Consider the following 19,209-nt stretch of genomic DNA (forward strand, 5'->3'; position numbering starts at 1 on the left):
ACGGACGGACGTAGTAGAGTACGACGACCTACTTCCCCCTCCCCCCCCCCCCCTACCCCCCACCACACACACACACAGACACCGTCTCTTTGCTCTTCTCCTTCGATCTCTCCCGCTCTCATTTCTCGCCTTCAGTACAACTTCATTGACTTTTGTTTTTGCTTCTCTCTCGCCGAAGAAATACGCAGTCGTGTGGGGAGACTTTCTGCGTGTTGATTTGTCGTGAGGTTTGATCTCTTTGAATCTCTCTTCTGTTTGTGTGTCCCCTTTCGCTGAGAGCACCGTTGAACTCTCTCGAGAGAGCCGTGTATACTCCTCACTTCTCTCTCCCACCTTCATTGGCAACCTGACGGATGCGACCTCGTGAGTTGGTCCGCTCACAGCGCATGAGCTCCGGTGGCTCCACGGCGCCGCAGCCAAAACGACCGACCGGGCCTCCAGGCACTCGCCCCATGTCCGCCGCGTTTCCTCTCACCCCACTCTCGCAAAATCAGCTCCCTCCGAGGAATTCGACACCTCTGCTGCCGCGCAGTGGCGTGTCGTCAGGCACCGCCTCGCTGCGGAACTGCAGCGTTTCTTGCAGCATTCAGCCCGCGCCCAGCACCTCTAGCGGGCAGGATGAGAAGGTGCGTGTTGCGGTGCGGTGCCGTCCGCCGAATCCGATGCACGGAGAGAGCAGTGATGACGTAATCGTGTCTATGAGCCCGTCAGCGAAGGAAGTATACCTGCTGAACCAGGAGACCGCGCCTTGGCGTGTGGACATGCCGCTGTGGTCGTGCCCTGGTGTGGCTCGCGACGCGTCACCTGCGACGTCGCAGGCTGGAGTTTACGAGGCGCTCGGGCGGCCACTCCTGCAGCATGCACTTGACGGCTACAATAGCACACTCATGGCGTACGGGCAGACAGGTAGCGGCAAGACCTACACGATGATAGGCGACCACCGCGATGATGATGACGGCGAAGGGGCCGGCATCATTCCCCGCATGTGCCGTGACCTCTTCCACAGATTGAACAACCGCTCCTTCACCGCCACCGGCGGTGAGCGCTTCAGCTGGGAGGTGCACGTGCGCTACGTCGAGGTGTACTGCGAGAAGATTAGTGACCTCCTCAACTCCGGGGCGTCGGTTGGCATTCGCGAGGAGATCACACCTCAGAGCGCCACCTTCGCGCTAGTCGGTGCTCGCCGTGTCAAGGTAACCGGCACAGACGACCTTCTGCAGGCTCTCGCAATGGGCAACAAGTGGCGCCACACGGCGTCCACGAAGCTGAATGACCGGAGTAGTCGTAGCCATGCCATCTTTATGATCGACTTGACCGAGATTATCTCTTTCACTGAGCCTGGCGGCACTGTCGTCAGCGCGCCGAGCAAGAGCCTTAGCATTCGCCTGGTCGACCTGGCCGGGAGCGAGCGGGTGAGTGAGACAGGGGTTCAGGGGCAGAAACTCAAAGAGGTGAAGGATATCAACCTCTCTCTCTTCACACTTGGCTGTGTGATCGAGTGTCTCTCTGACCCCAAGCGGCGCGGAATCAAACCACCGTATCGCGACAGCGTGCTCACAAAGCTCCTCCGAGATGCCTTCGGAGGCAACAGCAAGACGACGATGATTTGCACAATCGGCCCTTGCGAAGCGCAGCGCGTGCAGACGGTACAGACGCTACACTACGCGGCTAAAGCCCGCCATGTGATGAACAAGCCTCGCGTCAAGGAGGACCCGTCCGCTGTGGAGCTGCGCCGCGCTAACGAAGAGCTCATTGCGTTGCGGCGCCAGCTGGATGAGGCACAGCGCAACGGCAGCCACTACGAGTCCATCGAGGCGGAGCTGAAGGAGGCAAACATGCGCCTGCGCCGCGAGCAGGAGGACGCGAGGCTGCGCAAGCAGGTGATGAAGAAACGTGAGGCAGAGCTGGCTGTTCGGCTGCGGGAGCTGGAGGATCAGCGAGAGGCCTACGAGGCGCAGATGCAGGCTCTCGAGGCCGAGGCCGAGCGAGCGCGTGTGCAGCAGGAAAAGCGTGAGGTGGAGTTGCGTCGGGCGCATGAGGTGGCCACCGACTACGCACGTAACCGACTCGAAGAGATGGAGAAGCAGTGTGTCTCCGCTGAGGCAGCGCTGCGCTCCAAAGAGGAGGAACTTGTGAAGAAGCAGCGCGCCATCGAGGAAAAGATGCGGGCAGCAGAGGCGAGTTCGCGATGCCGCATCGATGGGCTGCAGCAGCAGCAGCAGGAGATGGAGAAGACTCTGAAGGAGAAGGAGCGGCTAGCCTCGATGCACGAACGCGAGATGCGTCACAAGTACGAGAAGGCCGAGGAGGAGCTGAAGTCGATGGAGACGCGTCACTTCCAGATGGAGCAGGAATGGTGGGCCAAGGTCAAGACCCTTGAGGTGACTGCGAAGCAACGCGAGGAGGAAGTGGCGCAGCGCATTCGTGAGGCACAGGAGGCACAGTGCAAGGCCGAGGCCGCAGCGCGCCGCAAGGAGGAGGAGATGCAACGGAAGTGCATTGAGGCGGACAACAAGGGACGGCAGCTGCAGTCTGAGGCGGCGGTGAAGGAGGCCGAGCTGAGCCGGCGCGTGCAGGAGGCGAATCGCAAAGCGGAGAAGCGCGAGGAGGAAATCAATGAGCGTCTGCGCAGAGCAGAGTACGATCTCAGTCTCCGCGAGAGAGAGACGACCCGGCAGCTGCTCGAGGTGGAGGCACTTAGACAAGCGACTGAGCTGCAGTCGGAGACGACTCGCGCGAAGGAACGCACAATCGAGGAGGCGCACAGCGTTCGCACGGAGTCCCTGCAGGTTATTGAGGCGCAGCTTCAGCAGCGCGAAAAGGAGCTGCGCAAGCAGTTTGACGAGCTGATGCAGGTGAAACGAGCGTGGAATGATCAGCACGCGGACCAACGGCAGAAGCTGCATGAAGAGCATGAAGCCTCTCTGAAAGCTGTAAGGCAATGGGAGTCGGACGTCTCTCAGCGAGAGATGGAGCTGCGCCGGCAAAACGTCGAACTTGCTGGAAAGCTGCGCGCACAGGAGATGGAGTTGGAGAAGCAACAAATGGCGCTGCTGGCAGACAAGAACGAGTTCGAAACGGCGATGCAGCGGGACCGGCGTGCGATGCTTCGCACGAGGGAGGAGATGCAGCTCACACAGGATCGCAACGATGTGGAATTCAAAATGCGCCAGGATAAGCTGCTCGAGTGGGAGACGGGGCTGCGTGACCGCCGCGCCGAGATGGAAGCGACGCAAAAGGAGCGTGAGGCGGCGATGCGGCAGAAGGAGGTGGAGCTGGTGGCGCTGCAGGATGCGACCATGGCGAAAGAGATGAAGCTCTATCAGTCCAAGGAACGACTCAAGGTGGAGCAGGCTGACCTCCAGCGCCGTGCCAAGGCAGCCGGGATGAAGCGAGGGCGCATGCAAGAGGCTCTCTTCACTGGCCTGCAGCGGCTTGCGGTGCGACAATGTGGCAGTGGTGACGACGACGTCTGCGACGCCGACGCACTCGACGGCGTGTGCATGTCTGCAGAGTTCATGGCGAGCCAGGACAACACCGAATTATCCACCAGTGTGTTGAACCGACGAGAGCAGCGGTACTTCTGCGCTTTTGAGAGCATGTACCGCGCCAACATCCTGGCCGAGGCGAGGATAGAGTTTCGCAACTTGGTCCGCAACAACCAGCTTGAGGTTCGTGACATAGAACGGTATGCCGAGGTGATGCGGATGCGGGAGGTAGCAAGCGCACTGCAGACGAAACTGGACGCGGCCTTGAGCGAGTCCAAGGCTGCCGAGTCGAGAGCAGCCGCATCGCAAGGGCAGGTGGAGACTCTGATGGATGAGCTGGAGAACTTGCAGCGACAGGCGCTTGAGATGAAGGTGCAGATGGGCAGCGCCGTCTCTGCCGCCAAATTTGCAGAGGCACAGGTGCACCAGCTTCGGATTGAGGCCTACGAAGCCGATGCGAAGCACCGCGATCGCGAGCAGGAGTGCCAGTCTTCCGTGATCGAGGCGCAGAGCGCCTCTTCCGCTGCTGCTCGCACCCAGAGCTTCCTTCACCAGCTGGCGATGCGCGTCCTGCTGGCGTGCGAAGAGGAGCAGCGCAGCCTACTCGAGCACCATCGAACCAGCGAGCACCAGTCACTGTACCTCTTGCAGATATCCGATCGGCGCGTGCTGGATCGGGAGGGCGCAATCCGCAAGTGGCAGTCACTCTACCGCCGTCGCAGCGAGGAGGACACGCCGGTGAGGGCAAGGGACGACGCCGCACAGCAGCGACGCGTGGCCGAGGAGGCTCAGCGCTTGCGCAACGTTCAGCGCGACAGCGATGCGCTCACACGACGAGAGGATTGCCTTGCCGCAGAGCGGGAGCAGTTTGAGCAGCGTGTGCTCAACTTTGAGAGCTACGGGCGCGCGCAGACGACGGAGCTGTCACGGCAGGAGCAGGAGGTGAAGAGGTACTTGCTGGAACTTGAAGATATGGATCAGCGCAAGATGCGCGAGTGCGCAGAGCGTGAGCGGCACCTCGTAGAAATTGCGGAGCACCTCAAGATGCGGCAGGCTCGTATCCGCACTAATGCCCAAGTCCTGTTTCACTCTCTACTGCAGAGATCTGTGGAGCAGCAGTTGATGCTGACAGAGGCGCATGAGGAACTGAAGCGCATCAATCGGCAGCGTGCCAAGTACATGGCACGGGCGAGGCAGCTCACTGAGCAAGTACAGCGCGGCAATGCGGTTGCCATGCAGGAGCTAGTGAAACTACACGAGGAGTACGTCGAGTCAGAGAAGCAGCAGCTAACACGGCGAGCTCACAGGATTGAGGAAGAGGAGGTGCGCAGCAAGCAGCGTCTGGCTGAGCAGGAGGCTGAGATTCACCGCTATCTACTCGAGATCGAGGAGGAGGATGTTCGCCGCAACGCGCTTTCACAGCAAGGCCAGGAGCTGATGCAGGAGGCCGAGGCACGTCTGTCCAAGGCGCAGTTTAAGGAGGCTGCGTTGCGCGACCTGGCCCGCCAAATCCATCTCGAGGCGATGGAGTCGGAGGAGAAGGCACGCACAATGGAGACCACGCTGCGGCGAGAGGAAAAGTCTACTCGCGAGAAGCTCAAGCATCGCAAAGTGGAGCTAGAGCAGCGGCAGCGGGCCGCCAGCAGCGCCGCCGAGGACAACGAGCGGACGCTACTGGAGATGGAGACGGACTTGTTGGCAATTGTGAACAAGAACAAGGATGCCGAGCATGTCATCCAGACACGTGAGGCGGAGATTAAACGGCAAAAGATGTACTACATGGACCTCTCCAAGGTGCTGGCTGAGCGCGATGAGATGCTCAGGAAGGAGCATGCGCTGCGCATCTGCGGCAAAAAGAACGCCGGCTCTCTGGCTAAGGACCTACTCGACGTCAATGATGCTCTGCGCAAGCAGGTAGTTACGTGGAAGCAAAAGTTCGACGTCCTCCTCTCGGAGGGCAAGGTCGAGTGCGAGAAGTGCTCGTGGAAGAACAAGCGGGACACATTGATGTGCATGTGCTGTGGGCACGCGGGGTTGCTGGAGTTGTCGCAGACGTGCTGAGGCGCTGGTGCATTTGTTCACTTCTGGCACCTATACTCCATTTTTGCGTTCACATCTGTGGCCTGTGTGCCTGTGTATGCCTTGAGCACCCCTCCTCCTTTAGTGATTCAGTCATCACACCGCTTGACTAACCACAGACTAGACATACAACCATGATGGAAGCCCAGGAAGCAAAGGATAGGGGACAATGAAAGTCATTTGACGCCCTCTCTGCGTCTTCGTATGTGCCTCTGTCGCCTTCCTCTCCACTTGATATAGAGATCAGATGATGCGTTGCGTGTCTGTGAACGGTGTTGTGACTCTCTGCTGCACAGCTTTTTTTTTCTATTTGTTTGTAGCTCTCCCTTTCTTCATGAATCGTTCTCCGGTCCTGTCTTCTCCCCTCCTCCTCCTCCTTCTTCTCCCCCCTCGCCCGCTTCCGTTTTTTTTTTCGTTTGGTTTGCCCTTCAGCGACACGATCGTTCGCAACCTCTCTCTGAGTGGACTCACGATGACTTTTAGCTTCGCATGTGCAGCACTTCTTCATACTCTTCCCTCCACCACTTGTGTGTTCTTCCTGCTCTCTTTTTTTCTTCTCTTTTCGTGCTGCTGTGGTGGCGGTGGCATCTCGCTTGTGCATCACTTTCTGGCTTGTTTTGTTGTGTGTCTCTCTCCTCCTCTACTACGCTTCTCGGTGTGCTCGTTGCTCGTCAGGCTTGGCTCACGGAAGACACGTCTAGGAGCATGGGAAGTTGTCCCTGTGCACTTTATTAGTCTGCGCTGCCCTGATAAGGGCGTATGCTGCTGTGCATATGCTTGCTTGTGCAGGGGTAGGGGTGGGCTCGACGAGTGACGTCTAGTACTATGCGGTGCGTTTCTTTCTTTTCTCTTCCCCTCCTTCATTCTTCTTCCCCTACGCTTTTTTTTTTCCTCCTTCCGTCTTGTTTCTCATTTGAAGAGGCGCGGCCTGCTGAATTGGCACCCATGCGTGTGTGTGTGGGTGTGTGTGTGTGTGTGTGTGCACTTGTATTGCACGTTGGGTGCGAGCGCTGTCTGTACCTTTTCCCCCTTTTTTGCTTCTCTTCTTTCTAGATCTCTGCCCTACACCAGAGCTAAGTCTCTGTGCTCTCTCCTCTCTCTTTTACTGGCGTGCAGAGGAACCGCATCCCTCTCGTACCCACCAGACGCGGGCATCCAAGCACACGCAGCAACTTGATGTGTCGCTATGTAGGTGGGCTGCCTAGTGTGTTAACTCTCTTCTTTGTTTCTTGAATGTGCTTTTCCATGGACGAACGCTTTGGATCAATTCAATGAGAAGTTGGAAGCTATGTGAGAGACGAAGACTAGAGAACGAGCCGAGCGCCACTTGCGCAGGCGGGGGTGTTGACCTCTCTGCAGTTCAGTGCAGGAGTGCAGTACCCCTTGTTCACCTCATTGCTGAACATGCTCACGCGTGCTTCCTCTGTCCGGGTTTTATTAGACTTCTCTCCTCCCTCCACACAGGCACTCCACGCTCTCGGTGAGGGGGCACGGGGGCAGCAGAGTGGGGTTGATGCTATCGTAAGGTGTACCAGAGGGAACTTTCCAGTGATTGAGCTCCCTCTTCGCAGCGAGAGTCACGCAGTAGATCATTCACACAGATGCGTTGCTCCTCACCTCTTCCCTTTCTCCTCCACTTCTGTTTCTCCTTCGTGCTTCCTCATGTAGTTGAGAGGGGTTCGATTCGCACGGCAGCCGCTGGCGCCCAAAAGTCTTTCCCCATATCCCTTTTTCTCTCCTGTGGACCGGAGGCAGCAGCAGCAGCAGCAGCAGTAGCAACGGTGCTACGCCCTGCTGAGACGGCAAGAATAAGAGAGATGGCAACGCATGTGTAACCGTGACGCATATTAGAACACACGTGTGTGGATGCTTCTTTAGAGAACGGCCAACGCACAGCGGGCCTCCTCCTTTCCTTTCCATTTCCCCTGTTGCGGCTTCCGTGGTTTCTTCAGTCCTCTCTCGCGCATCCACTAGCACCCACGCGACGAGGAAGCCTATCCCAGATTTTCGCCCACTTCTCTACCACATCCATAGACAGTACCAGCACCTCACAGACTTTCTACTGGTCCACTTCCTCTCCCCCTCTCCCTCACGTCTTGTTCTTTGTGACTCAGCGTGTTTGCTGTCTAGGCGGCTCTGCTACGATGCATTCCAGAGCATCTCCGCAGCAGCTCCTCAATGAGCTCGCTGTGCGAGAGCGACGCGTCCTGCAGCAGTTGCGCGACCTCTCCGGTATGAACCAGTCTCCGATACCACCTAGCCGGCCCTACGAGAGTTTGCCGGTGACACCGGAGAGACTCAACACCGCATCGCTGCACTTGGCATCGTCTGTGTCCCCACCACAACCGCTTTCCTCTCCTTCGACCGCCACCGGTCATAAAGATTATCGAGTGGAGAAGCCGTCGCGGTGCCAGCAAGAAAACGGCCACCATGACATCTGCCTTCCCCCGCGTGGGACTGCGGGCAATCTGGAGCGAGACCTTCAGCGACTCCAGTACCTACTCCGACACAGTCCGCTGACGAGGACGCAGCCGTCAATCGCGGACGCAGGCGACGACGGCGGCTCTGAAGCGACCAACGCTCAGCAGCCGCAACAGCATTTCCCGGTGGTACACAGATGGGGCGGCGCTGCAGTGGTACCTGAAAAGAGGACACGCGAGGCGCGTCGGCCCAACTTGAGTGCATCCCCAGTGACGCCAGAGGTGAAGCGCGACCGACGAGAAACGGCGGTCTACTACGCACCACCCCCACCTCTAACACCTTTCCCATTACACATAGAGACGCCTCCGTTGCATCTGAGCGGTGGCTCAACTTCTCCAGCGCGACGCAGTGCGGTGCTGGACATGGACGAGGAGCCCCGTGACGAGGATGTGGCACTCGCCAGTGATGCTCTAGCACACTTTTCTCAAGTGGCTGCTGGGGTAGTAGCCGGCGGTGCACAGGACATGTTTAGAAGGGTGAATGCGACTATGTTCCCTGGACGGGCTTCAGCGAATACTGTAGGCGCCTGCACAACGCCTCTCTACCACCAACCAGCCAACACTGTGCCGAGTGAGGCGTACAGTGAGCGGTGCGCCGCCTCTCCTGTGGCTCCTTCCACTGGTGCGTGGCGACGGTCTCCGGTGCGGTGGTTTGCTTCTGCTGCCGCGGCCTCAACCTCACAGAACGCACCCCGATACGAGCGGTGCGAAGAAGCGGAAGAGAAGTTAACGACTCTGTGTGTGCCTGCGTTGGACGTGTGGGCTGCGCATCACACGGTGCATGGCGTGCCTCACGAAGCGGAACGTTCTGACTCGACTTCCATGGAGGCCTCGCTACTGCCGACAGGGATATCTTCTCGGGCTTCACGTCCACCTCTGTCGCCGTCTCGCCAAGGGGAGCTCTCCAACGTTGACGCACCACTGCACCCAGCCCTGTCCAGTGCCAGTCCGCCTCCACGCATGCCAGGGACGTCGCCTCCTCTTGCCAAAATCTATCCACCCCCCGGCTCCACTGCTGGTCTCACCTTTCCAATGCCTACCCTTGACGAGCACGCAGCCTCACCGTCCTTCGCTGCCACACTACAGAGCAAAGCTGCAACACCGCAGCCGACTTTGCACAGCGGCGGCGGACACCACGGCCGCAGTGTATTGGCGGAGCCTCAGCCTCCGTGCGCTGCGACGCAGATGCAGCGCGGTGTCATGCGAACCACCTCCTGGTATACGCTGAAGGCGTTCTACGCCCGGCAGTCCAGCGCCGGTGCCTTGCTGACACCGTTGTGGGAAGATGGTATTTCATAGCTTAAAAAGCGCGGATGGAAAGCAACGACACCACAGGAGAGTTGGAGGGTATGGCTGTCTTTTTCCGCAGTAGCGCACGAGAGGGAGCTTCTACGCAAGCGGTGGCATCATTCTGTAGGTCCCTTCAGTACCGTATGCACGCGCCCACCGATGCCTGGATTCTCGTTGTGAGGAAGGGGGGGGAGAGAAGGACATTCATAGACTGGTATAGAGACAGCTTATTCGGCTAGCCTAGAGGGAGACGCAGACACACGTGCATCTACTTCTGGCTTCACTATGTGCATCTGCACTTTTTCTCACAAGCTCAGTGAAACGGCTCTTCATGTGTTGCACTGCAGCCACGTCATGTTCCATCTACCGCTTTCTCTTCCTGGTGATGCGGGCCACCTAAGGGTTGGTAGCTCATGGTCCAGTACCCTCACTCTGGGGAGGGGCCAAGCAACCCCCCATCCCTTGCCAATGCCGAGCCGCTTCTCGTGGTGGCGGTGCTTGGCGCCCGCGACGTGTCTAGGCCAGAGCGGCGTGCCGCTGCTGGTGTCGGCGGTCGGGTCGTGGATGGCGCTGCGTCGGCGCGGCCTGCGGCAGTGGGCGCGTTTGCACTGCCCGTGTGATGGGCAGGAGTGTCGGCGTGGCTCGCACGCATCCCACCCCGGGCCTCGCCGCCTGCTGGTGTGAGGAGCCGGAGCCGCCTCGGCGGGTGCGCCGTGTGTCTGCCGGCATAATGCGGGGGGCGTGGGTGGGCGGTGTGTGCGGCGGAGGCTGTGGCCGGGTGGCTGCGTCGGCGCGCTGCCGTGACACGTGCCTAGCGCCGCTCAGCGCTGCGCGGTGGGCGTGTGGCAGGGCCGCGGAGAGTGGAGCTGAGCGCATGTGTTGTATGGCAGCGAATGGACTCGTTCAAAGAACAAAACGACTTGCTTTTCTTTTCGCATTCATGTTTTTCCGCTGTTGCACGGCTCACTCTTACATGCGCTTTCCGGCATTTTGGTTGGGAATACCATACGATGAAGGAACGGAACACTGTCCACCACACGTCTTTTGTTTTCCTCTCGACTCTTGCCTCCATACTTGTTTCACCTCTGTCTCTTTTTTGCATTCATGCGCGTAGGAAGTGCAATCGACAAGTACCTGTACGTCTGAGGAAAGGAGGCGTTGGACAGCTGCGAGGTAGGGGTGGAAGGTCACTGTGAGCCACATCAGTGAGGTCTGCTGCTTTCCTGAGCTCTAACGCAAGCACACAGGTGTGCACTTGCAACAGGAGCAGCAGCACTATTTCTGCAAGTTGTGCTCTTGCCAAGCATGGAGGAGGCATCCGCGTCACCATCTGCTGCGTCGACGGCACTAACTCAAGTGAACATAGAGTTTTCGAACAACGACGCGTTGGTGCCGGCCCCCAAGGCACTGGTCGGCACCACTGACGAAGGTGGCCGTGCTCCTTGCAATCGAAATAGCCGACGCATCCAGTTCCTCGACGACGGCAAGCTGTTCGAAGGCCACTTCACCGTCCAGTCGCGCAATCTCAAAACTATTATCCAGTACCTGGCGAACCGGCAAAGCGAGCAGGATGTCATCATCCAAGATTTGCAGAAGCAAGTGCACCTGCTGCGTACTCGCCACGTCAAAGCCAGGCAGCGGGCGGGAGGGGGTGGGGGAGCGTCTCTACGGACTGCCACTGCCTTTGGTGAGCTCCCCGCTGGGCAGGGTGTGGTAGAGCGGGTGAAGAGCATCGAACAGTTCCTGCAGCTGTGGGGCGTGCGCTTAGGCGAGGTCGCGGCGCTTGTCGAGGAGCACGGCGATCCTGTCATCACCCCCGACGCGTACACCTCGTACCTGGTGGATCTGCCGGCGTTTCGCTTCGCTCGTCGCGAGACGCGCGCTTTCGTGATCAGTGCCAGCCAACAAGCCCCTATGAGCACCGCCGCCACCGCTGCGTGCGACACGGCAGCGCGTCGACGCAATACCAGCAACCAACCGAAACGAGAGACGGCCTCGGCTGGCTCTTTCTCCGATATTGAAAAGAAGTGTGACGACGATGCTACGGAGACAGCACTCGAGAAGGCGACTGCCGCACTCGAGAAAGCGGAAATGCTCTTGGAAGAGCTGCGCAGCATTCCGGCGCGACTACCGCCGCCATCCACCACTAAGGCCCGTCGAGCGGAGAGTTCGGTATCGGTCCCGGACAAGGGCAGCAGTGGCGGTGGCGGCAGCGCAATCGATCACGAGGCCCGCGCAGACATTGAGGAACTCGCCGACTACGTGATGCGCCGCTTCCAGGAGCTAGAGACACAGTCGATCATGACGGCAGCAACGGTGGCCAGGGCTGCTGCTGCGCCGCGAGCGGAGAAGGGTGGTGGCAACAGTGGAGGGGGAGGCGGGGCTGCTGCTGCCGCTAAGGCTGCCTCAGCACGCCCCAAGCAAGCGCCAGCGAAAAAGCCGGTCTCGAACACCATCTCCCCCGTGTCAGCACCGGCTCCTTCTCCGCCGCCGGGTGTGGTACCTGGTGAAGTGATTGATACTGTTGCCCGCGAAGACGCTGCGGCATCGCTTGACCTGCTAGAAGAACTGGAAGTGACGATGGAGCGTCGGTTCAAGGAGGTAAATGGTGTCCTTGCGAACATTGCGGTGCGCACTGCTTCCATGGCAAAGCGCATCAGCGGCGGTGCTCCTTCTGAGGCTGAGACCGAAAAGCAGCAGCAGCGCACCGGCTCGCCGTCGTCCTCGAAGAGCGTGTCGAGCAAATCACGATCGCCATCCTCAGGCAAGCATGCCGACAAGAACACTGAGTTGAAACCAGCTGTGGAGGATGCCGAGACGGAGGTGGAAGACGCCCGCATGTCGGCGTCTGCATCTCCTATGCCATCCTCAACCTCCAAAGTGTCTCGGCCGTCAAAAGGCAAGGCAAAGCAGATTGTCAGTGACCCTGCTGAACCTCTCATCCCAAGGGCCGGGGTCGATCAGGTGGCCAGAGAGGAAACGGCGATCCTCTCAGACCGAGTCAGCGACCTAGAAGAGGAGTTGCTGGATCGGTGGAAGGCGATGGAGGAACGACTACGCATTATAGGCAGAGCGGCCATGAAGCAGAGCGCGGCTAGCGCCGCCGCAGGGCCGGGCGGCACAACTGCCACAGCGGTGAGCCGAGCCCCTGTGGTGGATCGCAAAGCCCGCGAGGACGCCGCCCTTTCTCTCATGCGGCTACAGCAGCTGGAGAAGGACTTAGTACAGCTGAAGCGACAGTGGGGTTCTGCAGGTGCTGCCGCCAGGTGTGCCCTTGGCAGCGCCGACCCACCTGCAGGCCCAAACGAGACGGCACTCACCCCGGCGGTCGTATCCATGGAACCGAGCGTGCTGCTGCGGGATACGTATGGAAGCAAGGTTGCTGACCTTGAGAAGGAGGTGGAGCAGCGAATGGCGGATGTAAATGAGGCCATTGCGCAGCTGAGTGGTGGTGCCATAGGGATCACGCCCGGCCTCGGCTCCGCTGGCTTGGCGGCGCGAGTCACGGATGGCACTAGTCGAGTAGACGTGCTTTTCAATCTTCACACGCTGGCGCGGACGGCCCCCTCAGCACCTTCAGCGGAAAGCCTCGCAATTTTGCCTGACCAGACGCAAGCGCATCGATCAGCGGTCACTTCACCCTCCGCTACATCGGCTCAAAGTCACCTAACCTTACGGGCAGTGGACGCCGATGCGCTTCCCGGTGTAGCAACAGAGGGCTGCTTGCCGGAAGTGAACCCATCGCGGCGCGCTGAGATGTATCAGTCGCTGCTGGCACTCGGCTACGGCAAGAGCTCCGACGCGGGTCTCTTCACCGCCTACCCAATGAATGACACACCCTTGGGGGCTAAGCGCACGACAATCAGCCGCCTACGCCCGCCTGACGAGCCAACGTTTGGCTCCAATCTTGTACAGCGTGCCGTGATTGACCTGCCTGCAGACACCACGATAGCCGCTGCCGAGGAGGCTGTCAATGCGGCGGAAAGGCGGATTTCTGTTGCGAGTGGCACCGCCGCTGCCGCGCCTCTTGCTGCCGGTGCGCAGCGTGAGGCTGTTGCCGCAGCTAGATCTTCACACCTCGAAGGTCGCTCCTTCTCCGTTTCTCCTCTACCCGGGGCTCCCAACGGCAGCATCGCACGTGTGCGCATGTCGGAGGTGAGAGGCGTGTCATTTACAACGCCGAAGTCGCCACGTGAGCGCCGCCGCGAGACTCTTGGTCACACCGAGCCGTGCCTGGTTGTCAATTGCGCGTGGTGCGATGCCGAGAAGGCACCGGAGTCGGTCATCATGTAAGCCGTAGATCCTCACGTGTGTGTGACCAAAGGCGTGGGGGGGGGGGCGGGGATTCGCGTGCTGCGGCTTCACCTTCACGGGGATGTAGGCATTCGCGCTGCCGATCTTCTCTTCCCCTCTGCTTGGGAGAGGGCTAGGTGAGCAGAGAATGGACTGAATGACAGGCCACGTATAAGCCGATGTACATTAGCGGTGAGTTTTCTTTTCATTCTCCTTTTGTGTGTGTTTCTTTGTATGTGGCTGCATGTGCGTCTACCTGTTCATCTGACTGAGCGGCACGTAGCAAAGCGGCCAAAGGAAAAGGCTGCAGCGGCACTGGAAAGGCAAGAAGCCATGAAAAGAGGAGAGGAAGGGAAATAGGCAGAGTGCGATGCAGTCCTCAACCGCAGCGTCTCCTTCTTCCTCCGCTCTCTACGCGTTTTCTCTTTCGGATTGGTTCCTCGTTATGTCTCCTTTGCACCCAGGCGAGGAGGTCGGATAGAGAGAGAGAGACGGGTAGCAGAGAATCGTTACTTTCTGTATTTCGCTCTTCTCCTCTCTCGTGACTTCATTTTTGCTTTGCCCTTATTTGCTGCGGCGTTTGTGCACACCCGTGCCTTGTCCCGCACCTGCCACTTTGCCCTAACTTTCTTTACCTCATGTACATGTACGACTGCAGGCGACTCTTTTCAACTGCAGCCATTATCATGATTCTCGCCATCATCGTCGCCACTGCTGCTGATGGCACTATCCCCTTCTGTTCCTCCTTTATTCGCGTGCCGCTGCTACGATCGTGGTGCTGTCACACTGTGTGGACTCCTTAGCTTGCTTCCGCACCTTCATGTTTCTCTCTCGTGGGTGCATCACTGCCAACTCTTATGTGTGTACACGGCACCAACAGTGACCTGAGCCCAACTTGGAAGAGAACTAAAGAAGGCCAGGGTGCAAAGAAACAGAGTGGAGCCCTCTAGCACCAGAGGGCACCACACGGACAAGCCAGTCTCAAGCGCAGGCGGGGGGGGGTCATCAATAAAGGCCTGTATGTGGGAGCATCGCACTAATGCGCAGTAACTGCCGCTTCTCTACGCAACTTCTCTCCCTCTCTCGCGTCATGTGCTCCGTCTTACGCGATTTAATCAGGACCCGGATGGTCTCTCTCGGAGGGAGACAGGGTTAGGAAATTGGTGAATGGCGTCTCTCTGGTGACCGCTGTCAGCACATTGTTCACTTCTCCAGTTTCTCTCGTGAACTATTCTGTGTTTATTGTTTGCTGGACCCTTCGCGCTCATGAACTTTGCTTTCTCCCTTTTTCTCCATCTCTCTTTTTCTCGCGCCCATTCGCGTATGCTCCGCGTATCCGGTTGGGCATCTTCTCTACTCCCTCTCTTCGTTCGACAAGGTTGCACGCCGTAGCACCCGTGGGCGTGTGTTCGAATCCCGAGCTGTGCTTCTTCGTTTCTTCGACAGTACGAGGGCCGTAGCGAGCACTGAAATAGGCTGGCTGCTACGCTGTTAGATAGAGAGGGTCAGTTGCTAGTGACGCTGGGAGACACCATCGAAGGGCGAGAGCATCTTCTCACCGCAGCCCTCTTCAGCTTCTCTTTGCTTCTTTTTTGCATTTCGCCCCATTCCTGTGTATTTCCGGCGCAACCCGTTTGGCCCCCCCCCCCCCCACACCCACACACACATCCACACGTCCATCATCGGTGGCTGCACGTGCAAAGGCGTCGCACCCTCCCACGTTCCGTCCCTCTGTCCGTGTTCACACCACACGGCGCAATAATGCCGAGCATCGACGTCGATGCGACGAGTGTGCCGGACATTATCGAGGCACAACTAACACTGAGCTACAGCCGTCTCACCGATGTGATACGCGTCATCGTGGAGCAGGGCAACAGCCATGAGGACGACATTGATGAGATCCGTGATCGCCTTGGGAAGCTGGTACAGGAGAACAGCGCCTTGCGTGCCGAGATCGAGGCACTTAAACAGGCGAAAGGACCCAGTGAGGAGATGACTGCGGCGGTCGAGGACCTTAAGTCAACGGTGGCCCAGCTCTCGGAGAAGGTGGCAGCCAATACACAGGCCATCACAGCCAACACTGAGCATATCGAGGCCAGCGACGCGGCACACAAGGCGTACGCGGCTGATGCGGAGAAGCGTTCGAGTGAGCAGCAGGGGGCCATGAAGGCCACCTTCGACAGGCACGCTGAGTCAATAGGGCAGCGCGTGTCCACCACTGAGATGTCGCTGCGTGCGCTGCGGGCCTTTGCGGATCTCTGGGGTGCCGGGCCAGAGCAGGTGTTAGAGATGGGCCGGCGGACTGATAAGCAGGAGATGGAGCATAGCCTTGAGGACCGCACCAGGTATGTCCTCTCACTGCCCTCTTTCACAAAGATGCAGGAGGAGATGGGGGTACTGCGGGCGCTACTGCAGCGTCAAGCGGCAGATGCGCTCGCAGCCAAGACGAGCGAGGTAGTGCGGACAAGTCGCACGTCCTCGTACACGGCTGCAGTGGCCGCTCCAGTGGAGGCGGTGGATTCCTCGGGCGAGATTGTGAGTCTTACTCACGCGATGCGCTTACTGGAGCAGGACATGGAGGCAGTGCAGCAGCAGCGTTTGCCTCCGTTGGAGTCTGCGATGCGCGAACTGCAGGGGCGCATCAACCCAGAGAAGCGCATCAGCGGCACGGAGAAGGATGTGGACCACTTGTGCGGCCAACTCGCTCATCTCGAGGACCGTCTCAACACGCTTCTCGGTCAAACAGGGGAGGTGAGGGAAGATGGTATGGCTGGGGCCCACCCCGGGCTGGTAGACTTGGCTCGTCGCCTTTCGCTGTTAGAGGGGGCAGTGGAGGGCTTGCCGCGTGGTAAACACGCCACACCAACCACCGATATCTCCGCAGCTGGGGGTGAGACGGTGTGCGCGGATGGGGCTGCCGCAGCAGCACCGGTGCGTCCTTCTTCGCGTAATTGGGGCAGTATCCCTGCCACCGGACGTCCGCCTTCGGGTCGCGTTGGCGGCAGTGGTGTCCTGCCGCCGCTTGCCAAGGAGCCCCCAAGCAGCAGCAGCACTGTGGCTGAAGGCGAGTCAGTGTCGCCGCCGCCTCGCCGTGCATCTTCTTTACTGCACAGCTCCAATTCAAACGAGCTTGGACAACCGACGGTGGAGGTGCTGCGCCGGCAGGAGGCGTCGCAGCCCAGCGTTATCGCCAATGGCAGGCGTATTTCAGTGGCGGTGGAGCCGGATGATGGGCTGCGCCGCCGCGTAGCCCAGCTAGAGGAAAACTCCGCCATCCTCGAGGTGAACAAGGCGGACCGCAAGGAGCTGCGTGCAGTGGAGGAGGCGCTACGCAATGCCCTTAGCTCACAGCAGCTATATCAACAACATCAACAGCAGCTGCCACATCAGCAACACACCCTGGCCTCGAATTCAACCTATAATGTACCGCCGCTGGTACCGCAACGTCCCGTCTCAGCAAATGACCGGTGCGCCGTTTCCGATTACGCAGTCAATCAGCAGCGTGGGGGCGGCGTTAGCCGGTCGACCTCCGCGACGGCAGGACTTGGTCGTCCGATGTTCGTCGGCTCATCATCGTCGGTGTACCTCCGCGACGGAGCGCAGCTCACGAATGCCACGGTATCGCCGATGCAGCTGTATCGACAGTGAGGATATGGTGCCTGTGCACGGAGAGGCGGACAGATGAGAAGCAAGATCGTGTGAAGATGTGCGCTGAGCCGACGGTCAGAGAAAACGTGCCTTCCTTTCTTTTCGCTTGTCTGTGCATTTCCACTGCCGTACTCAATGGGGTTGTGATGCTGGCAAAGTAGGGATTGCGACAAGGGTCGCTGCTGGACCACAGCCGTTTTCCTCTTTTATTGTGAAAGCATGCGCCTGTGCACATCGCTGTGTACCTGCGTATTTCACAGCTGCCACTGGCAGTTTTATACAGCCAACCCCCCCCCCCCCCCCCCCATACACCCACAGACCCAGTCTAGCGCCGATACGTGTCTCTACTGCTACTACTAACGCCCTATACCGCCACCTGCTCGCACTCTCTCGTTCAGGCTTGTACATACATGTTTCAGAGCGCTGTCTTGCTTTCCTTATCTTCTGTACATGTTTCTCGGAGATACCGGGTTTCATACTTGGGGCTGGTGCCTTTTCGATATTCTCTTCCCCCCTCGCCCTCTTCCTCCTCGTCCTCTGTTTGTGTGTTTGCCATCTCGTCCCCCCCCTCTCTCCTTTCGTGCACCGTCGATCGTGAGGCTTTTCTTTTGCGTTGCTGGCGTTCGATCTTGTTTGTGCTGGTCGTGTCGTATCCCCAGCCCTTTTTTTTTGCTGTGGTGTGCGTGTATGTGCGGCATAGGCGGGTGATGCGTCTTTTCATCTTTTTCATTTTTCTCTTCTGTGCTTCGACGCTCTCTTCTGTTGTTCCTTTTCGCTCCTCACCATCGATCTCCAGCGGTGCTCCAAAAAGCACGCGCTTCCACGCACGCACACACGCAGACGCCTCCTCCTCCTCCCCCGCTTACGTTCTTCTAGTTGGATGAAGGAGCGGGAAAAAAAGGCAGGAGAAAGGGAGAAAGGCAAGTGGAAGGGGAGAGGGAAAGATAAGACACAAGCCACTTTGCCACTCGAGGGAAAGAATGAAGAGTAGGCCAAGCGCATACAAGGCTTCTGTAATTGATGGGGATCATGGCAGACGACGGAGGCAACGCCTTCTAGGAGAGCGAAGGGCACCACACTGTCAGCTACGCCCACAGTCAACTTCCGCCTTCCCTGCGGTTGCCTGCAGGTGGCAAGGTACGTTCCCTCTCCCTTTCTCCTGTCGTTTTAGTCTCTTCAGCAGCAGCTGTTTGCATGGGTGGAGTGGAGAGGAAACAAAAGAGAGGAAAATGAGGAAGTGCGCTCGGTGCTTGGTGAGCGGCTCATAACCCTCTGTTTGCTGTTTAGATTGCATACTCCCTCTCATTTTATCACTGTTCGCGCGCGCTCTCTCATCTGCCTGTGCCCCACCCCTTATACACCCCCTAACGATCTCAATCGGTGCCTCCTCCTCCTCCTCCTTTTCGCACCGTACCTTTCGGCCTCTATCTTTTTCTAGTATGTACAGTCATGTCCCATGGAACTCAACTCAAGCCCCTTTCATCATTTCTACCCTCTTCTTTCGTTCACTTTTTCCTGTGCGCGCGTGTGTGTGTGTGTGTGTTGCGATGTATGTGCGTGTATAGGCATGCGCGTGTGCACGAGCGTGCAGTCGCCTTCGTTTCCCTTGTGCGTTGGCTTCCTTCGCTCTCTTCCCGCCCCTCCCCTTCTCGTGTTGTTCCCTCCTTTTCCACTTGTGTGTATTTCGTTGTTCCCCTACATGCAAGAAGAACGCACTCCGTGGGATGATCAGCTGCACAATCAGTAGCACGCAAGGAAAGAGGAGACTGCCGAGTAAGCGCTGTCGAAGATGCACCCTACTTACACTACCAGCGACGCTCTCTCTCTCTCTCTCTCTCTCTCTCCTCTCTTTCCTTCGCTGGCGGGCGCAGCCATACACACATAGAGAGAGAGGAAGTCTTTGCACGTTTGCGTATTTGCATTATTATGGT

At 58.6% G+C, this 19,209-nt stretch overlaps 4 protein-coding genes across 4 annotated transcripts, besides 1 other annotated feature; all 4 read left to right on the forward strand.

Annotated features, from left to right (window-relative positions):
• Nucleotides 1–662: 662 nt before the first annotated feature.
• On the forward strand, nucleotides 663–5,549 carry LPMP_291020 (kinesin, putative; the record flags this gene model as incomplete). Its single annotated transcript, XM_010702408.1, has 1 exon — nucleotides 663–5,549. One exon carries the CDS (start codon nucleotides 663–665, stop codon nucleotides 5,547–5,549), a length of 4,887 nt encoding a protein of 1,628 aa, XP_010700710.1.
• Nucleotides 5,550–7,711: 2,162 nt separating this feature from the next.
• On the forward strand, nucleotides 7,712–9,346 carry LPMP_291030 (hypothetical protein; the record flags this gene model as incomplete). Its single annotated transcript, XM_010702409.1, has 1 exon — nucleotides 7,712–9,346. One exon carries the CDS (start codon nucleotides 7,712–7,714, stop codon nucleotides 9,344–9,346), a length of 1,635 nt encoding a protein of 544 aa, XP_010700711.1.
• Nucleotides 9,347–9,715: 369 nt separating this feature from the next.
• Nucleotides 9,716–10,240: a repeat region.
• A 402-nt stretch (nucleotides 10,241–10,642) lies between these two features.
• On the forward strand, nucleotides 10,643–13,630 carry LPMP_291040 (hypothetical protein; the record flags this gene model as incomplete). Its single annotated transcript, XM_010702410.1, has 1 exon — nucleotides 10,643–13,630. One exon carries the CDS (start codon nucleotides 10,643–10,645, stop codon nucleotides 13,628–13,630), a length of 2,988 nt encoding a protein of 995 aa, XP_010700712.1.
• A 1,761-nt stretch (nucleotides 13,631–15,391) lies between these two features.
• LPMP_291050 (hypothetical protein) lies at nucleotides 15,392–17,278 on the forward strand (the record flags this gene model as incomplete). The annotated part of the gene is made up of 1 exon (XM_010702411.1): nucleotides 15,392–17,278. The coding sequence occupies one exon, from the start codon at nucleotides 15,392–15,394 to the stop codon at nucleotides 17,276–17,278; it is 1,887 nt and encodes a 628-aa protein (XP_010700713.1).
• Between the last annotated feature and the right edge of the window lie 1,931 nt (nucleotides 17,279–19,209).

Source organism: Leishmania panamensis, assembly GCF_000755165.1.
Source record: "Leishmania panamensis strain MHOM/PA/94/PSC-1 chromosome 29 sequence".
In the NCBI taxonomy this organism is placed as follows: domain Eukaryota; phylum Euglenozoa; class Kinetoplastea; order Trypanosomatida; family Trypanosomatidae; genus Leishmania; species Leishmania panamensis.